We start from the raw sequence: 20,503 nt of genomic DNA, 5'->3' as shown, positions 1-20,503 counted from the left end.
GTAAACATATTTATATGCACCATAGAAGCATACTCAAACCCCCCCCCCCCCCCCCTCAGAAACAGACATGAACACTTCATTAAACAAAGAGGTGAAGGGTCTGTACAATTCTGGTTTTGAAAGAGGTATCTCATGAATACTGTATTCATAACAGACGATTTAAGCCCATGTGTATAATTGCCTACATGACTTCAAGGTAAAGTGCCCTTGTACCAAGACTTAAATTAGGACCATAGCTGTGCAACTGACATACTGCCTCAGAGAGCCAACCCATTTTATGTTGTTTTCAGAACCCCAAGAGCTGGCTGCTTACTCCATATCACATAACTCTGTTTTATAAGAGCACAGAAAGATTGACAGCAAGCCATGACTTTTCCTCCTTAAAAGTCAGGGAGCAGGCCTGAGCCTGCCTGCCTGCTCCTACAACAGGGTATATGTAGTGAAAACGTATGTGAATCCCTGGAGAATCACCCCCAAGTATGTGAGGAGCTGGGATGGTTGAACAGGACTGAAGGCAGGCTCTGAAGCAATAGCTGGGCTTCATGACAGGTGTTATGGAGATGTGGGCTCATGTGAATCATGCGCCATAGTGAGGCATGTTTGTGTGTGTAATGCATTGTGATATGTTGTATTGGGCGGCAGGTAGCCTAGCAGTTAAGAGAGTTGGGCCAGTACCCGAAAGGTCACTGGTTTGAATCCCGGAGTCAACTAGGTGAAAGATCTGCAGCGTACCTGGACCCTAATTGCTCCTGTAAGTCGCTCTGGAATGTAAAATTGTGTTGCGATGCATAATAATATAATGTCTGGAATGATGTACAGTAACATAGAGTCAGGCGAGGGTCTTGAGAACATGAGAGAGAAGTCTCTCTGTTTTGGCACACACTATCACATACTCACTCTGACCAGACTAATCAGGATGATATATGTGCTCCTGCATGTTGTAAATTCAGTTCAGGAAATCCAGCTCTCTCATTCGATCTTCCCCTATCTCCTTTTTGACCGCAGTTCTCTCTCTGCCAATATTTGTTATTAGTTTCCTGCAATGACAAAACTCAGCCTTTCCTCTCTTCACCCCATACAGGGGACTGTTGTTGTGCATGGATCTGATAAGACAGTTACGGTCATGATGTTATGGACATTAGGTCTTGATACTTTGTCACCATGCAACTGCAGAGAGATTGATGACAGTGGTCAGCAAGTGTTTTTCAAATCAAGAGCAGACTTTTACATTTTAGACATTTAGCAGATGCTCTTATCCAGAGCAACTAGGGTTAAGTGCCTTGCTCAAGTGCATATCAACAGATTTTTCACCTAGTCGGCTTGGGGAATCAAACCAGCAAACGTTCAGTTACTGCCCCAACGCTCTTAACCACTAGGCTATCTGCCACCCTGGAGTTCTGGATCATTTGTGGTCTAAAAGTATTTATGGTTATGGTTCCTCCTTTAAACCATCAGCCATGGTTACTGTGTTGTTCTCTAAGACATTGCCTGAGAGTGCAATGTCAGTCTTGAATTTTCATGAGCTATGAATGAAGTCTTTGATCCTTAAGCCATGAATTAAGATGGTATTTTTATTGTCATGTGTAAGAGATTTAAAGGATCTTATCTTTGACAGAATGCACAATTTATGACCCGAAGATGACCTGTTTTTCTCCCTGGTTCCTCTGTGGGATGCAACCTGGAATGATTATGGACTCCACATGCACACATTGGTTTGTTTATTTCCTCGGATGCAAAGCTATGCTGATTCAGGCTCAATTAACCAAAAACACCCATAATTCTTCTCAGATACTGTAGATAACTTGATCTCCCTAAATGCACAGTTTTATACTCCAGGGATACCCATCTTACGTTCAATGTGCCTTGCGCTCAGGTTGTTCCACTTTAAATTCAAACGATTTATGTTTTTGGCATTGTGAATTCCCATACATTAGTCATTGAGCATAATCAACACAGAATAAATATAGGGAAGCTAACCCAGACAAACCATTTAATTAATTTGTGGTAAATGCATGGAATCCTGCAATGGCTTGGTAATAGTGAAACAGATTGTCATGGTGCATTCTGTACACTGTTGTTATTGCGTGTTAAAGTCCAGGATGAACAAAACAGCCAGAAACATGGACTGTTGTGTTAGCTCTTAATAATGAAGCATAATTGGACCTTACAAGTAAATGATGTAACAGCTACACTGTTTACTACCAAGCCCTGTGATGCAGGCTACAAATGAGAGCATATTAAAAAATTTACCCAAATGATGCTGCCCGGCTCTCAGAAGCTGCTATGGCCGGCGATTTCTGCTCTGCTGAGGAGAGGCCTTGTTGTTCAATATGCTGTGAATAATTGAAGGTTACTTCTTGCAGCCAAATGTACAATGTCTTTATAAATCGTCTCTGGAGATAAGAAGAGAAAAGATGCTGACGGACTGGAAGGCGAAAATTGAGCATCCCTGACACTTCCGTTTAGCTGAGTCGGAGAGGTGACTAAGTAAAGTTTATTTCTCTCTCCCCTCCACCCCACCCCATTCTCTATCTCACTCTCTGTCTCTCTCAGGTCGACATGCTCCTGCCTACTAAAATCACCGGCATCATAACCCAGGGGGCCAAGGACTTTGGCCATGTCCAGTTTGTTGGCTCCTACAAGGTGGCCTACAGCAACGATGGAGAGAGGTGGCTCGTATATCAAGATGAAAAACAGAAGAAGGACAAGGTGAGCCATCCACACTCCATGAAGATAACCAAACAGCTCCCTTAAAAATACATGGAACACAAACACTGCATGTCCTGAGTAATGGAAGAAACAGTATCCACCAGAACTCAAGCAGAAATATTAGTAGTTATAAAAGCCAAATAATATTTCAACATTCAGCAGTAATATCCCAAATGCATCCAAATAAAAATGTCCATTATGAAAACAAGAATAGCACCCCATTGAATGAAATAGTAAATGAATGGAGAAGCACAATGACAAATTGGCAGAACGAATGGAGAAATGTGTTGTGCAGCCTATAGTTGTCCAGATCCGTCCCGGTCTCATCTCTGTGTTAGCACTGCATCTTCTTATCTCGGGCTCCAGCACAGCTTGCTGGGGCCTCTCTGCCGCCGTCTCGTCTCCGGGATCAGATAAGGGCACGTTGTCTAGTAGTTCTGGTCGGTACACTGCCCGAAAATTTGTTTGCGGTCCTTCAACAGAGTACACATGTTCGTTCCAATCGGCCACGCCAGCCAGCAGAAGGGAAGGAGGCTGTGGCAGTCCCCCTGCTATCAGGAGAGCAGCAACAATACCTGGCCTGTTGTTTTAGAGGAGGCCTGTTTACTTTGCTACTCTCACTGTGTTGTTTAAAGATAAGGACTTCCTGGTGCTGCTGCTCAGGGACTTACGATGGTCAGAATAGGGCTAACCTGGGAGGAAACACACCTACACATACACCTAAACACACACACACACACACACACACACACACTCACACACAGAGAGATCTCTTGATTTATTTAATCCTGTAAAACACACTGGCAGCTTCCATTCTCTGTTTAACAGAATACAGTGAACTACATTTTCCCAGAAGCATAAATTCACCAAATAAGCATAATGGCAAGTGATCAAATTAGCTGTTTTATACGGTCAAATGTTGTTTCCTGAAGCAGGCTTTCATAACGGGAGCATGGCGAAGATAAGGGTTCTAAAACAGATATATGATGGTAACTTGTTATGACACATATCACCCTCCAATGGGCACACATCAATTTATGCCCTCATGTGCCAATAAATCGTCAGTTTAGCGGCCCATGCCTGAAAACACTTCTCCATCCGCTGATTAAATGCCTCGCTTGAGGAGTTTATAATTTCAACGCCCAGGATGATCTTTGGATGTGGGCCACCGCATACTGAGTTAGATTTTCAGCCAATCTCAATTTTGAGCACTGGAAGACTTTCAAACGTTTGGCAAACCTGGCAGTACCGAGAGAGAAGAGGTAAAAGAAACAATGTCAAGATCGTAGCAGCCTTTTGTGTTGAAATCTATAGTTCCTGATTTGTGACCATAAGCATAGACTAAGAATACAGTGATACTATATAACGGCACATTCATATGCTACATATGAAATAAGTATTAATAAACTATGCAATCCACAACAAAACATCCTATCAAAACATCCTATCAAAACATCCTATCAAGACATTTTCAAGGTGTTTCCTCCTCTCAGGCATTTAATGCTAGAGGACACATTAGGCTGCTGGACTCCAGATGCTTTTCCTGTTACGCCACAGCCTTGGAGAGGTTGGTCGGGCTAAGAGCCCTGTGTGTGTGTCTGTGGATTCATGCATGACTGTTTGAGAGACAATCTGAGTTAGTGTGTGTGTGTGTGTGTGTGTGTTTGTATGTGCACATTCATGCATGTGTGTGTGCAAGACGGAGAGAGTGTGTACATTTGTGTGTGTGTGTCTCTGTCTGGGTGGGAGTCTGGCTGGGCACAGTGGCTGAGCCTTGTAAATATTCTCTTCAAGTCTCTCCCCTCCTGAGCCTCAGTGTGGCAGAGACCGAGAGGAGGGGCCTCTGTCAGCATACAGATACCCATCGACAAAGACACTACCAGGGACATGGACACTACCAGGGACATGGACACAGACACTACCAGGGACATGGACACAGACACTACCAGGGACATGGACACAGACACTACCAGGGACATGGACACAGACACTACCAGGGACATGGACACAGACACTACCAGGGACAGGGACACAGACACTACCAGGGACATGGACACAGACACTACCAGGGACATGGACACAGACACTAACAGGGACAGGGACACAGACACTACCAGGGACATGGACACAGACACTACCAGGGACATGGACACAGACACTACCAGGGACATGGACACAGACACTACCAGGGACATGGACACAGACACTACCAGGGACAGGGACAAAGACACTACCAGGGACATGGACACAGACACTACCATGGACATGGACACAGACACTACCAGGGACATGGACACTACCAGGGACATGGACACAGACACTACCAGGAACATGGACACTACCAGGGACATGGACACAGACACTACCAGGGACATGGACACTACCAGGGACATGGACACAGACACTACCAGGGGACACACTGGCTGTCACTCACTTAGATGTTGCCTGTATTTATAAACCATAAATTCCCTCGTTATCTATCTATCAAACAAATGCAGACTGAAATTCACACAGGAACACACACCCTCCTTTACAGTGAGGGAAAAAAGTATTTGATCCCCTGCTGATTTTGTACGTTTGCCCACTGACAAAGAAATGATCAATCTATAATTTTAATGGTAGGTTTATTTGAACAGTGAGAGACAGAATAACAACAACAAAAATCCAGAAAAACGCATGTCAAAAATGTTATAAATTGATTTGCATTTTAATGAGGAAAATAAGTATTTGACCCCCTCTCAATCAGAAAGATTTCTGGCTCCCAGGTGTCATTTATACAGGTAATGACCTGAGATTAGGAGCACACTCTTAAAGGGAATGCTCCTAATCTCAGCTTGTTACCTGTAGAAAAGACACCTGTCCACAGAAGCAATCAATCAATCAGATTCCAAACTTTCCACCATGGCCAAGACCAAAGAGCTCTCCAAGGATGTCAGGGACAAGATTGTAGACCTACACAAGGCTGGAATGGGCTACAAGACCATCGCCAAACAGCTTGGTGAGAAGGTGACAACAGTTGGTGCGATTATTTGCAAATGGAAGAAACACAAAAGAACTGTCAATCTCCCTCGGCCTGGGGCTCCATGCAATGATCATGAGAACGGTGACGAATCAGCCCAGAACTACACGGGAGGATCTTGTCAATGATCTCAAGGCAGCTGGGACCATAGTCACCAAGAAAACAATTGGTAACACACTACGCCGTGAAGGACTGAAATCCTGCAGCGCCCGCAAGGTCCCCCTGCTCAAGAAAGCACATATACATGCCCGTCTGAAGTTTGCCAATGAACATCTGAATGATTCAGAGGAGAACTGGGTGAAAGTGTTGTGGTCAGATGAGACCAAAATCGAGCTCTTTGGCATCAACTCAACTCGCCATGTTTGGAGGAGGAGGAATGCTGCCTATGACCCCAAGAACACTATCCCCACCTTCAAACATGGAGGTGGAAACATTATGCTTTGGGGTTGTTTTTCTGCTAAGGGGACAGGACAACTTCACCGCATCAAAGGGACGATGGACGGGGCCATGTACTGTCTTATCTTGGTTGAGAACCTCCTTCCCTCAGCCAGGGCATTGAAAATGGGTCGTGAGTGGGTATTCCAGCATGACAATGACCCAAAACACACGGCCAAGGCAACAAAGGAGTGGCTCAAGAAGAAGCACATTAAGGTCCTGGAGTGGCCTAGCCAGTCTCCAGACCTTAATCCCATAGAAAATCTGTGGAGGGAGCTGAAGGTTCGAGTTGCCAAACGTCAGCCTCGAAACCTTAATGACTTGGAGAAGATCTGCAAAGAGGAGTGGGCCAAAATCCCTCCTGAGATGTGTGCAAACCTGGTGGCCAACTCCAAGAAACGTCTGACCTCTGTAATTGCCAACAAGGGTTTTGCCACCAAGTACTAAGTCATGTTTTGCAGAGGGGTCAAATACTTATTTCCCTCATTAAAATGCAAATCAATTTATAACATTTTTGACATGCGTTTTTCTGGATTTTTTTGTTGTTATTCCGACTCTCACTGTTCAAATAAACCTACCATTAAAATTATAGACTGATAATTTCTTTGTCAGTGGGCAAACGTACAAAATCAGCAGGGGATCAAATACTTTTTTCCCTCACTGTATACACTAACACATGGAAACACTGACTCACTCACACATTGATTTAACACAAGCAGACTTGTCAACATGCAAATAATCTCACTTGCACTCACAAAAATGTACACATTCAGTGATACAGTAACACCCTCTTCGCAGCAGCCCACCAATCTCACTGCGGTTTCCTATTTGCCAATATTTGCAGAGTACGTTGATGGGGGCAATCAAGCACAGAAGTAATTGATTCATGTGTACTGGTGTTCCACTTAGGTGCCAAAGGGTTAATTAGCCAGTGGACCTGCCAATTCCCCCCAGGTCAGAGGGTAATAACATGTTAGATGGCGTAAATACAATCATAGTTTAAGATTAACAACTAATAGCTCTCGTTTCCTCCCCCTTTGGCAGTGCTCTGTACACCACCACATCTGAAACACATGCTGAAGGGTCTAGATTAGCTGTGATTGGGTCTATATTGCCTCGCCTTTTGAAGAAGTGGATGGCTTGCGGATGTGAATTTGATTGAGCGGAACCAATGAAGGCAGGGTTGAGCTCAGATTGCCTGGTGTCCCCCTAGCTTGCCACAAGTTACATAAGGGCAGGAGTTTGCTAGGCCTAGGAGACCTGCGCTCTTCGGCTCTGCAGCAGTTTTAAATAATGAAGTATGGTCAGTGGTCATCCCCCTGAGTCCCCCCAGGCTCGTCCAGTAATGTACGCCCTTGACTGGCTCAGGCAGTAAAATCAATGCTGGGGAAAGGCTGGCTCCTGGGTCAAACTAAAGGTGTGCCGCAGAACGGAAGGAGATGGACAATTCAGTACACAACTATTGGCCATTAGATTAGAGCAAAAGGGAGAGAGGGAGTGTCAGTCACCCGGAAAGGACAGGCAGTAAGCAATCATTGTAGAGGGAGATAAAAAAATCACACTCTGTAGCATAGAAGTCATTCATAGGCTGTCAGTGAGGACAAGTGAGGACACATTAATTGATGTCTTTGTTTGAGAAGGTTTGGAACATGGTGTGTCTCCTCTAAGAGGCTGCAGGAGAAATCTAGAGTTTCAGGACGTGCTAAGTATGAACCCAGTCAAATAACTAGACCAAAACATCTGGGGTTTTCTTCCAACTTCCCTCATTTTGGCAGGGAGATGCATTGCTTTACTTTCTATTTTTGCCTTTTAAAACAGAATATGTTTTTGAGAAAAGATAACCATATTTGTTGAAAAAATAATTTACTTTGTTTATTGTATTATACCAAGAGACTTGTGCATTATAAAGATTGGACCCATTCAAGTTAGTAAACTACTATACTTTCCAGACCTGGGTTCAAACACTATTTACGGTATTTCAATTACTTCCAAAGACATTTGGAAGTAAGTTTTTGATATTTGTTTCTTTGAAAAGACAAGTAGTTGAATATGGGAATGTATTTGGAAATACACCTGGAAAGTATTGGCATGTATTTGAAAATACTCAAATACACAGACACGTGTATTTTTAAATACAAATATTTAAATACTTCCATGCATTTCAACAAAAGTCTGTTTGGTATTTTAAATAATTTATTTGGAAAAAAACATTTATTACAAATATGTTTTTAATAGTAGGCTATTTATAGGAAATTATTAGGAAATACTTTCAAATACTTTCAATAGAAGTAGTTGGTTCAGGTCATATTATTAGAAAATATGAAAATACACTGAACATAATTATTTAAATAACAAATAATCAAACACACATGTATTTGAACACAGGTCTGCTATTTTTCTCTCTTTCTTCTCCTTTTTCTCACTGTTTGTTCTTTTTTAGTGGTCCTGCACATCTCTTGTTCCACCCTGTTTGTTTCATAGAGATAGTCTAACAGTGTGCAAGTCCCTGGACGGCTCCGGAGAGATCCTTGTCATATTTCAATCAATTGCTGTTTTTCTGTTCTTCCTGGCCTCCCTGTTGTAATTGCTCTATTGTATCTTGTGTCTGACAAATTACCGTTGTGGCAACACTCCTGCAATTGATACTACCGGTTCTCTTCTTCCGAGCACAATAAACTTCAATCAATTCAACTGTACAATATATAGCAAAGGTAAATATTTTAGGTCGATACAGAACGGTTTAAGAACTTGTAAGATTTGATACGGGCCCTTCTCCAAAATTGTTTTTACTCTCCAACATTCCTCCATGATAGAATGAGCTTCAATATTTGGTGCATTGCTCTATTAAATCTACTGTAAATTGCCTCCCTGCACCGAAACTTGATGGTATGTGACCACTCTTTGTTTTTAAGAGGTGGAACATGTCACAAATTGCACTGCTGTGGAGAGAAGAAGAAAATGGAGTCATAGAAATGTCAATAGTGAGTTGAAAACAGTTAAGAAAGTCCACAATAATGGATTTCTAGATATATACATAGCAGAAGCAACATTGCAATCTATTGCACTCTTATTGCCGTATTCATGGTCTGGAAATTTGATTTGTTTTACTCAGCCACAGTGGAGTATCTATACCTATTGCACCTCAAATCGCTTGCTCATCACTTCACCTAACAAGTTAACACTCCAAGAGCAAAGTCCCTTCTGTAAAATGAAGACTTCCACTGCACCCTGTCAGCACGACACTCCAATATTGAGTTAATGTCTTACCAAAAATTATCGGGGTGATTATCAGATGGGCACTTTCAACTGTTGGAAGAAGGAACGGAGCAGGCCATACTGTTGGGAGAAGGGGCACCGGGGTAAAACTGGTTATAACTCCAGCTCTGTTTGTGATATTAACATTCTAACAATGTCAGTGTATTATATAGACTTATTCATGAAAAGTCAAGGACAGAGGGGGTCATGTGCAGTTAAAATGACTGTTTTAGTGGTTCTAGTGTTAAGGGTGTTGGTGTTTGTCTGCAGACCCGGGGTGGGGGATGACTAAAGCCTGATATCCATGTTACAATATAGGGGTGAAAGAATGGAGCACAGGTGACTGGTGGCACCTTAATTGGGGAGGAAGGGATCATAGTAATGGCTGGAACAGAGTGAATGGAATGGTATCATACACATCACACACATGGTTAGCATGTGTTTTATACCATTCCATTCGAGAGGGAATGGCGGCCGTTTTTACGGGCTCCTGACCAATTGAGGTATGTGGTGTATTTTTTTTGTGCTGATCTTAACTTGTTTTGTACATAATGTTTCCGCCATCGTTTCCTATGACCGAAAAGAGCTTCTGGACATCAGAACAGCTATCACTAACCTCGATTTGGACGAGGACTTCTACTTCAATGAGTCGGAGGCGAAAGACATATTGATTATCGTGGACCAGACCCAAATCCCCGACACCCGAAGAAGGAATGAGCCATCGCTATAGAAGCCGGCCTGCGGGATACCTGACGAGACTATGTCAGAGAGTGGATAAATCGCACTCCATTTGGCAAATCTAACCTTAACTCTATCCTCCTGATTCCTGCTTACGAGCAAAAACTTAAACAGGAAATACAAGTGACGCTAAGCTACATGACTGTTTCGCTACCACAGACTGGAATATGTTCCGGGATTCATCCGATTCATTGAGGAGTTTACCGCATCAGTCACCGGCTTCATTAATAAGTGCATTGACGACGTTGTCCCCAAAGTGACCGTATATACAGTGCCTTATATTTTGCCTTATATAAAATATTTTGCATCTTCAAAGTGGTAGACATGTTGTGTAAATCAAATGATACAAACCCCCCAAAAATCTATTTTAATTCCAGGTTGTAAGGCAAAAAAATAGGAAAAATGCCAAGGGGGGTGAATACTTTCGCAAGCCACTGTACATATCATAACCAGAAGCCATAGATTATAGGCAACATCCACACTGAGCTAAAGGCTAGAGCTGCCGCCTTCAATGAGCAGGACACTATTCCGGACGCTTATAAGAAATACCGCTACGCCCTCCGATGAACCATCAAACAGGCAAAGCGTCAATACAGGACCAAGATTGAATCCTACTACACCTGCTCTGACACTTCGGATGAGTCAGGGCTTGCAAACTATCACGGATTACAAAGGGAAACCTGCCACTAGCTGTCTAGTGTTGCGAGCCTACCAGATGAGCTGAATACCTTCTATGTGCCCTTCGAGGCTAGTAATGCTGAACTGTGCATGAGAGCACCAGCTGTTCCGGACGACTGTGTGATCACACTCTTCATGGCCAATGTGACCTTAAAACAGGTTAACATTTACAAGGCTGCTGTGCCAGATGGATTACCAGGACGCGTACTCAGAGCATGGGCTGACCAGCTGGCAAGTGTCTTCACCAACATTTTCAATCTCTCCCTGAACCAGTTTGTAATACCTACATGTTTCAAGCAGACAACCATAGTCCCTGTGCCCAATAACGCCAAGGTAACCTGTCTAAATGACTATCGACCCTGTAGCACTCACGTATATAGCCATGAAATGCTTTTAAAGGCTGGTCATGGCTCACATGAACACTATCATCCCAGATACCCTGGACCCACTCTAATACGCATACAGCACCAACAGATCCACAGATGGCGCCTGGCCATGCAGTCATCGGTGAACAGGTAGTACAGGAGGGGACTGAGCACGAATCCTGTGGGACCCCCGTGTTGAGGATCAGCGTGGCAGATGTGTTGTTACCTACCCTTACCACCTGGGGGCGGCCCGTCAGGAAGTCCAGGATCCAGTTGCAGAGGGAGGTGTTTAGTCCCAGGGTCCTTAGCTTAGTGATGAGATTTGAGGGTACTATGGTGTTGAATGCAGAGCTGTAGTCAATGAATAGCATTCTCACGCAGGTGTTCCTTCTGTCCAGGTGGGAAAGGGCAGTGTGGAGTGCAATAGAGATTGCATCATCTGTGGATCTGTTGGGGCGGTATGCAAATTGGAGTGGGTGTAGGATTTCTGGGATCATAGTGTTGATGTGAGCCATGACCAGCCTTTCAAAGCACTTCATGGCTACAGACATGAGTGCTACGGGTCTGTAGTCATTTAGGCAGGTTACGTTAGTGTTCTTGGGCACAGGGACTACGGTGGTCTGCTTGAAACATGTTGGTATTACAGACTCAGTCAGGGACAGGTTGAAAATGTCAGTTAAGACACTTGCCAGTTGTTCAGCGTATGCTTGGAGTGTCTTGGTAATCCATCTGGCCCTGGGGCCTTGTGAATGTTGACCTGTTTAAAGGTCTTACTCACATCGGCTACGGAGAGCGTGATCACACAGTCGTCCAGAACAACTGCTGCTCTGATGCATGCTTCAGTGTTGCTTGCCTCGAAGCGAGCATAGAAGTGATTTAGCTTGTCTGGTAGGCTCGTGTCACTGGGCAGCTCCCGGCAGTGCTTCCCTTTGTAGTCTGTAATAGTTTGCAAGCCCTGCCACATCCGACGAGCATTGGAGCCGGTGTAGTATGATTCAATCTTAGTCCTGTATTGACGCTTTGCCTGTTTGATGGTTCATCAGAGGGCATAGCAGGATTTCTTATAAGCGTCCGGGTTAGAGTCCCACTCCTTGAACGTGGCAGCTCTACCGTTTAGCTCAGTGCAGATGTTGCCTGTAATCCATGGCTTGTGGTTGGGGTATGTACGTACGGTCACTGTGGGGACGTCGTCATCAATGCACTTATTGATGAAGCCAGTGACTGATGTGGTGTACTCCTCAATGCCATCGGAAGAATTCCGGAACATATTCCAGTCTGTGCTAGCAAAACAGTCCTTTTGCTTAGCATCTGCATCATCTGACCACTTCTTTATTGACCGAGTCAGTGGTGCTTCCTGCTTTCAGGAATCAGGAGGATAGAATTATGGTCAGATTTGCCAAATGGAGGGCGAGGGAGAGCTTTGTATGCGTCTCTGTGAGTATTTTTCCTCTGGTTGCACATTTAACATGCTGTTAGAAATTACGTAAAACTGATTTAAGTTTCCCTGCATTAAAGTCCCCGGCCACTAGGAGTGCCGCCGCTGGATGAGCGTTTTCCTGTTTGCTTATGGCCTTATACAGCTCATTGAGTGCGGTCTTAGTGCCAGCATCGGTTTCTGGTGATAAGTAGACAGCTACTAATAATATAGATGAAAACTCTCTTGGTAAATAGTGTGGTCTACAGGTTATCATGAGATACTCTACCTCAGGCGAGCAAAACCTCGAGACTTCCTTAATATTTTATTTGGTGCACCAGCTGTTGTTTACAAATATACACAGACCACCACCCCTTGTCTTACCGGAGGCCGTTGTTCTATCTTGCCGATGCAGCGTGAAACCCGCTACCTGTATGTTATCCATGTCGTCGTTCAGCCACGACTCGGTGAAACATAAGATATTACAGTTTTTAATGTCCTGTTGGTAGGATATTCATGATCGTAGCTCGTCAATTTTGTTATCCAATGATTGTACGTTGGCTAATAGGACTGATGGAAGAGGCAGATTACCCACTCGCTGTCGGATCCTTACAAGGCACCCCGACCTATGTCCCCGATATCTCCGTCTCTTTCTCCTGCGAATGACGGGGATTTGGGCCTGGTCGGTTGTCTGATGTAAATCCTTTGTGTCCGACTCGTTGAAGAAAAAATCTTCGTCCAGTACGAGGTGAATAATTGCTGCCCTGATATCCAGAAGCTATTTTCGGTTGTAAGAGACGGTGGCAGAAACATTATGTACAAAATAAGTTACAAATAACGTGAAAAAACACACATAATAGCACAATTGGTTAGGAGCCCGTAAAACGGCAGCCATCTCCTCTGGCGCCATTATCACTATGCCATCCCTCACCAGCCTCATGTGGAATGGAGGTCGGAGAAAGAACTAGGGGAGAGAAACTGTAGGGAGGGAAACCATGAAAAATAATGAAGGATGAAGAGTTAGTCCCCAACTATTCAGCATGCTGTATGAGTAGACGTGTGAGTACCAAAGACGTTCATAATCGAATCCAGAGTAGGAGAGACATGATCAAGAGAAAAATACCAAACGACACAGGAGGAGGAGAGAGAGACAGATGAAGAGAGACAGATGAGGAGAGACATGAGGAGAGAGAGAGTAATTCCTTGCATGTCCATGTTTTGCATGCCTAGTGGTGGGTGTGTGTGCGTGCATGTGTGTAGGTTTTTTAAACCTAACATATTGCTTCTCCATCAATCAGAGGCTGCATGCAAATAAGGGCCCTTGAGGCCCCCTGTGTTGCACTGCCTCCAGAGATCCAGGGGGTGGGCCCCTTTAGCCCTGCCACCAACAGTAATCTGCAACCACTCTACCTAAACACATTCCAACAGCTACTCAAGGGACCGTAGGGTGGTTTTGTATCTGTTGCCACCCTTGTTGGGTTAAATACCTCCATCAGTATATTGTGTACACTTTAGACCTACACTGTATCTGCATCAAGCAGACTGGTTTAATGGTCCAGATCAGAGTCTTGTGTGGTCCTGAGTCTATAACGTATGTGTTGGTTGCTTCCACCAAGACCTCCTCTGTTTCAGCAAAATAAAATGTGATTGCAGTGGTTGGTTTGCTATGCTGGTGATGCTGGAACTTTGCTGTTTGAAATGCTGCATGTATTTGGAACCACACTTCCATGAGATCATAACTCATTAGAATAAATAACTATTTGTTTCTTATCATTACTATGCCTGCCCTCACTTAAAGCACGTAGCTAACTAATAACCACCTGACTTATCCAACTTCCCACACATTCGTTTTATTTAGGAATAGAGTGGCAATTAAGTTAATTGACTTGTTTTCATACTTTTGTTTTTACAAAGGCTAATTAATATTTGCTCCAATCCTCCATTTAAACCTATTTAATTAAATAATAATGGGATGATTCATTTGATGGGGGATTGTGTACGAACAGTTTCTAAAATGTGTGGCAAATTAGTTCACATATAATATACAGTACCAGTCAAAAGTGTGGACACACCTACTCATTCAATTGTTTTTCTTTATTTTTACAATTTTTTACATTGTAGAATAATAGTGAATACATCAAAACTATGAAAGAAAACATATGGAATCATGTAGTAACCGAAAAAGTGTTAAACAAATCAAAATATATTTTACATTTGAGATAGTTAAATTAGTTCACATAGAATATACATGAAAATATTTGTAATTTGTATTTTCTTCAACCTCCAAGAGATAGGCTACATGTGTCCTCACAAACAGTGTATTGATGTAAACATCAACAGTATCCATTTTGGGCTCACTAGTTGCATCTGTTTTTAGTTCTTAGTTTTTTGTAGATATGGTAATGTCTTCATATTGAGAGTGAGAGGTATCTGAGATTACACTTTTTTTTTTTAAAGAATTCACACTTTTGGCATTCACACCCCTGAGTAAGTGTGGAGCGGTTTTTGGAGAGGAACCTGATATGTTTGTTGTAGAATAGGGAGGTGTGGGGATCTTTAGTTAATGTATTTGCCGATTGCAATAAAAAACAACATAATTCATTGTACATAAATACAGACTCTAGTGAGTGTTTGTTTACTTATTTTAAGAGGCACATAATGCAATAATATAGTTCGTATTGTTGTTCATATCTGACGCACAGTCCAACAGTCATGAATCAAATAATGTGTGGAAGTCAATGGGAGATTTGCACGAAAGGGTCACATCCACATATCTAGTGTAGAATTACATAAAATGTCTACTTATTCTTTACATAAAAGCAACATGAAAGATAACAAGGCCCATATTGACGCATACAAAACGGCATGGAACCAGTTCTAACCAGTTCTAACTCTCCATTGTTACACTATTAAATCATAGTTAGGGTTTTTTCCTGACCATGTGATCTGACAGGGAAAAACGCTGGGCCCAAATCAAATGAAATAACATTTTATTGGTTGCATACACCTGTCTTGCAGATGTTATCGCAGGCGCAGTAAAATGCTTATGTGTCTAGCTCCAACAGTGCAGTAATACCTAACAATACAAAACAATAAACACAAATCCAAAACATATAAAGAAAGGAATTAAGAAATATCAGACCGAACAATGTCAGAGTCCGGAATATAAATATATATGTATATTATGGTGTGTATAGACAGTATGGATAGTATATGAATAAAGGTGTGTACAGCAGTAGTTATATAGGATGAGCCTTGACTAGAATACAGTATATACTATACATACGAAGTGGGTAAAACAGCATGTACACATTATTAAAGTTACCAGTGTTCAATGACTATGTACATAGGGCAGCAGTCTCTCAGGTGGATGGTAGCTGGCTAGTAAATGTGACTAAGTTCAGGGCAGGGAGCTGGGCGGAGGCTTTATATGCCCTACTCACTGTGCCCAGTCAGAACTGCAGTAATTCTAGAGCTTTCAGCAGCATACTCTCCCAGGGCTTGTACAGGGCTGATGATAAGGACTTGGTATGAGTGCTATCGCTGGTCATACCCTGGGCCCCAGAAAAGCCATTGAGACGACATCCTCCCTAGAGGGGGAATTAGCTCAGTGTGTGTTAGCGATCTGTGGAATATTTTGGGAAATGAGCAGCCTGAAGTGGCTATGAAGTGTCTTGCAGTGGGAGGGTAATTCTCACTGCTCTCTTCAGTAAGGAGCAGGATTCTTTGAGTGGAAATGCGGTGCGGCTTGCTGAAGTGTCATTATTTCACTCGAATCCTGTGCACGATGCAGCAGAATACGTCAAAGTAGATCAGAAACGGAACGTGTTTTGCTTTTGAGACCTTCCAACCATACATAACATCACGACTGAATATCCCTGGTCCTGGGGACCCACAGGAATGGACTTTGTATTTGATCATGAACACCTAATCATCAACCATAATCATCAAGCCCATGATTAGTTGAATGAATCAGATGTGTTGGTGCTGGGAAAGAAAAGGTTTTGCACCCCAGTGGGGCCCCAGGAACAGGACTGAGAAAGCCTGCTTTCCATAGAAAGGTGTCTGGTTGAAGGTTTTCTAGGGGTCATAATCGGCTAATGTAAAGTCAACCACTCAGAATGTCTTCAGCACCTGCTGGGGTCCGGCCCACTGGTTTTACATTTCACATAATGACGAGTCCCATTACATCCCAATTAAATAGTCATAATCATGCTTGTTTAATTGAAATTATCACTGCCTTCAATGAAGCGGTCCCAGTAGGTACATATCACCCATATTACATTTAATTCTACTGTCAATTAACCACAATAAGACACAATGCTTTTATTTATCAACAACACAGTGTGTATCCCAATACATCCGTTATGCGTTATTTATATTTGAATATTTTATTCTCGCTCGCTTAACTACATATCAGCAGAGAGATTGATCATTTGCTTCTGGGCTGTTGTTTAGCAAATGGCCTGTCTATTGGGTTTTGTTGGATGCTACTGCACCAAGAATGGTCTGCCGTGAGGCAAATGATAAAAGGTTGCTACAGTAACACCACAAATGGCCACAAATCACAGGTCTTGACCATCGCTCTGGGCATTGACGTTATGGAAATGTAGCCATCAGAATGATGTAGCCTACTCAGCATATCCATCTCTCTTTGTCTTCTTCTAACCTTTGCTCTTGCTATCCTTTCTTATCTCCCTACGTTTGCATAATGAGGGGCACATATGCTAATAAGCTTGCTGAGATCTGTGTGGGTGTTCAAGATCACCATTCATTTAATGTCATTCCCACTGTCCTTCCCTTCGCAGGTGTTCCAAGGAAACTTTGACAATGACACGCACAGAAAGAACGTGATAGCTCCGCCCATCTATGCCCGATTTGTCCGGATCCTTCCATGGTCGTGGTACGGAAGGATCACTTTGCGTGCGGAGTTACTGGGATGCACAGAGGAAGAGTGACCACCCCTCCCCCTCCTCCCTCCACCCCTCTCCCCCCTTTAATACTGGATCATCTAGCCCAGATCCAGTGTTTCAATATAAACTGTGCAACCTGTAAAAAGAAATCAATTTTGAATGGATTTTTCAAGAATACGTGTTTGGTTGTGTTGGGTTGCTGTTTGTTTTTTTGTACAATGATTTAAACCTGTCCTTGTCCTACTTTTCTTCTTTTTGTGGTCAATGTCTTTTATTTTCCTCCAGATTGTTTTCCATCGTGTTTGGAATTAACTTGTGTAACATATTTGATTGGCAGGGGTTGGGGAGTGGGGAGGGGAATCACACTCTGGTTTAAACGTATTGCCATGGAAGCTACTGTACAGTGTCACTTTTTAACAAAGACAACATGAAACCTGTCTACCATGCTTCAATGGACATTATTAACCCCACTTCAACTCATAGCGGAACTATCCAAGAAATCATTCAACGATCACAACTAAATACTTCAGTGACAGATATTTTACTTTGGATTATAACACTTCTTCAAGCCAGGCTTTTACCATTGCTGACACTGACATTGTAACGCAAATCAAAAATAACAACAATGCCATTGTATTTTATGTAAAACACTAAATAATTGCATGGTGCATAAATTATTATATTAAATGTATATTATGACAAATCATTTAAAACTCCTTCCCTAAGAGCAATCGCTTTGGTTTAGGGATCTATTTTTACGTGCATTTTAAATAGTTCTGATACACACCGCAAAAGCTTAAAGAGTGACGGATCTGCTAGATGAATAACAAGCAAAAACGTGGTACTGTAGTGTAGACACTGAGCTTGATGGGCTCGCTGATTGAAGGGTCCAAATGCTCTCAGCGTTTTATCTCTTCTTTCATTTATTTCAATGTAATTAGCATTTCAATTTCTTGTTTGTGAGATATTTACTTGGAATTACGTCACATTTCTAGAATTGTATACTTTGTTTAGTTGTGTTTATTTTTTCTGCTTTTGTATCCTTGTGTCCAATCCTTGTTGTTTTCTGTCTTTACAATATCATTTTGAATCAATTTGAAAAGCTCAGGATAGAAGTCACCCATCCATACTCACAATTGTATTGTTTCTAAGATAAGCCCTCCTTTTAATATAATATTTTACATTTACAGACATTACCATGGCAATTAAATTAATAAAATGAAATAAACTCATCACATAAATATCTTTATTTTATTTTATTTTTTATATCAAAAGACATAATGACAACAACACACAAACATCTTTCTATTCATGCATATTCACACAAAAAAAGTAAGAACTTTGAACTTATGAATATATACATGTCTGTCTTTGTTTGATATGTACAATGAAAATGATCAGTTGTTGTTTCAGTATGTCACTGTATTTCACTGTTGCATTTGAAAGTATCATTATCCTAAAAAAAATATTTGAATGATACCAGAAATACCAGAATAGTCAATGACTTATGCCCATATTTTGCAATATGATTGGGAAAATAGCCACTTGACTGTTACCCTAGTTTGTGCAATTTCCAATCGGAATGTCCCTGGAGTAATCTTTATGATATTAGGACATTACGTCCCAAAAATAAAGTTGACCCATGCATTTTGTTCATAATCCTGAAACCCATATACGACAGAGCGATTTTGTTTGAACAACATTGGATGTGAAGTTGTTATTGGTGTAAAACAGTGTCTAACATTTCTTATATCCATGGACACAGCATAAGCATCATGTCATGCAACTAACTCACTTTTTATAATGGATGTATTTGGCTAGGCATAATGTTTTTTATTTAAGTTTTTGATATCTTGGCTTTTGATCAAGCTGTTTACTAGTATTTCTTGTCCAGCTGTTCCTGTGTCCATAAGGTTGTCTGCTTGATTGATCATTCTAGATGGCTGCCTGTGTGCACTTTTCACACAACGGGATTTTTACTGACCAATGGATATGGCAGCATGACGTATTAGGAGGGATACAGTATCACACTATTTGTTATAACATTATGTTACAGGTCCTTTACTTTGCACTCACAATTTTGCATTGTAAAACCTTGGCTAACTGGTGAAGGGGAACCAGGATGTCCATGTTGTGTTTCTGTGTCTACTCAGTCTGAGTATCAAGTGCTATCTAGCAAAGTGTACCAATTATATGCTGATTAGTCCAAGCTTGCGAAGGAGAGTCAGAAACTAATACTGTGTACAGCTGAAAAAATATGTTGCTTCAAACAAGAGCTCTTTCAGTTTGACCAATAAAAATGATGTCTGTGAATCGAATGGCTTGCCTTTTCTTTTTACTCGCAAAGGTGTCACGTTACCCGTCTTTGTTCATTTAATATGATACTCTTCTCTTGTTCTCTGATCATGCTCTGCTTTCTCCCAGCGTCTGATTACACGTGGCTGTGCTGCAATGTGTCGCCTTCATTGATTTACCGTAGGCTGCCATGCTTTGTTCCTTCATTGCACTTTCAACTTCATTCTCTTTGCTGTGGCAGGGGGATCAAGACGTGAGTCGAAGGCCAAATGTGAAACTGCACTGTCTAGTAATGATTAAATTATGTGAGATCCCGTATGGAGAGATAATTGCCTCGTAACTCAGGTGAGTGAAGTTGCACACCAATTAAAAGCTGATTAGAAAACAACCTGTTTAGTCTGCCTTCCCCATCCGTTATATCAGGGGTGGCAAATTCATTCCATGGAGGCCGAGTGTCTGCTGGTTTTTGGTTTTTCCTTTCAATTAAGACGTAGACAACCAGGTGAGGGGAGTTCCTTACTAATTAGTTACCTTAATTCATAAATCAAGTACAAGGGAGCAGCGGTCGAAGCAGGGGCAGGACCGAGTTTGGGAAACCCTGCTTTAGAGCATGATCCGGAAAAGAGGAGATGCCCGGTGGAATGAGGAGTGTGTCTTAGCAGAGCCCCAGCCTGATTTTCAA

At 42.2% G+C, this 20,503-nt stretch overlaps 1 protein-coding gene across 1 annotated transcript in view; it reads left to right on the top strand.

The window, feature by feature from the left end:
* Positions 1 to 19,831, top strand: part of LOC311141789 (EGF-like repeat and discoidin I-like domain-containing protein 3) — a gene marked incomplete at its 5' end in the record, with an annotated part of 80,369 nt that extends 60,538 nt beyond the window's left edge. The window contains 2 exons of the mRNA XM_084177247.1: positions 2,554 to 2,709; positions 17,422 to 19,831. Of these exons, the coding sequence (XP_084033373.1) occupies positions 2,554 to 2,709; positions 17,422 to 17,571 (306 nt within the window). The 3' untranslated portion in view covers positions 17,572 to 19,831. The remainder of the gene's footprint in view (positions 1 to 2,553; positions 2,710 to 17,421) is intronic.
* Between the last annotated feature and the right edge of the window lie 672 nt (positions 19,832 to 20,503).

This window comes from Coregonus lavaretus (assembly GCF_964263955.1).
Source record: "Coregonus lavaretus genome assembly, chromosome: 14".
Taxonomy (NCBI): domain Eukaryota; kingdom Metazoa; phylum Chordata; class Actinopteri; order Salmoniformes; family Salmonidae; genus Coregonus; species Coregonus lavaretus.
The sequence above is the reverse complement of the archived record's forward strand: the minus strand, read 5'-3'. Positions and strand labels throughout refer to the sequence as shown.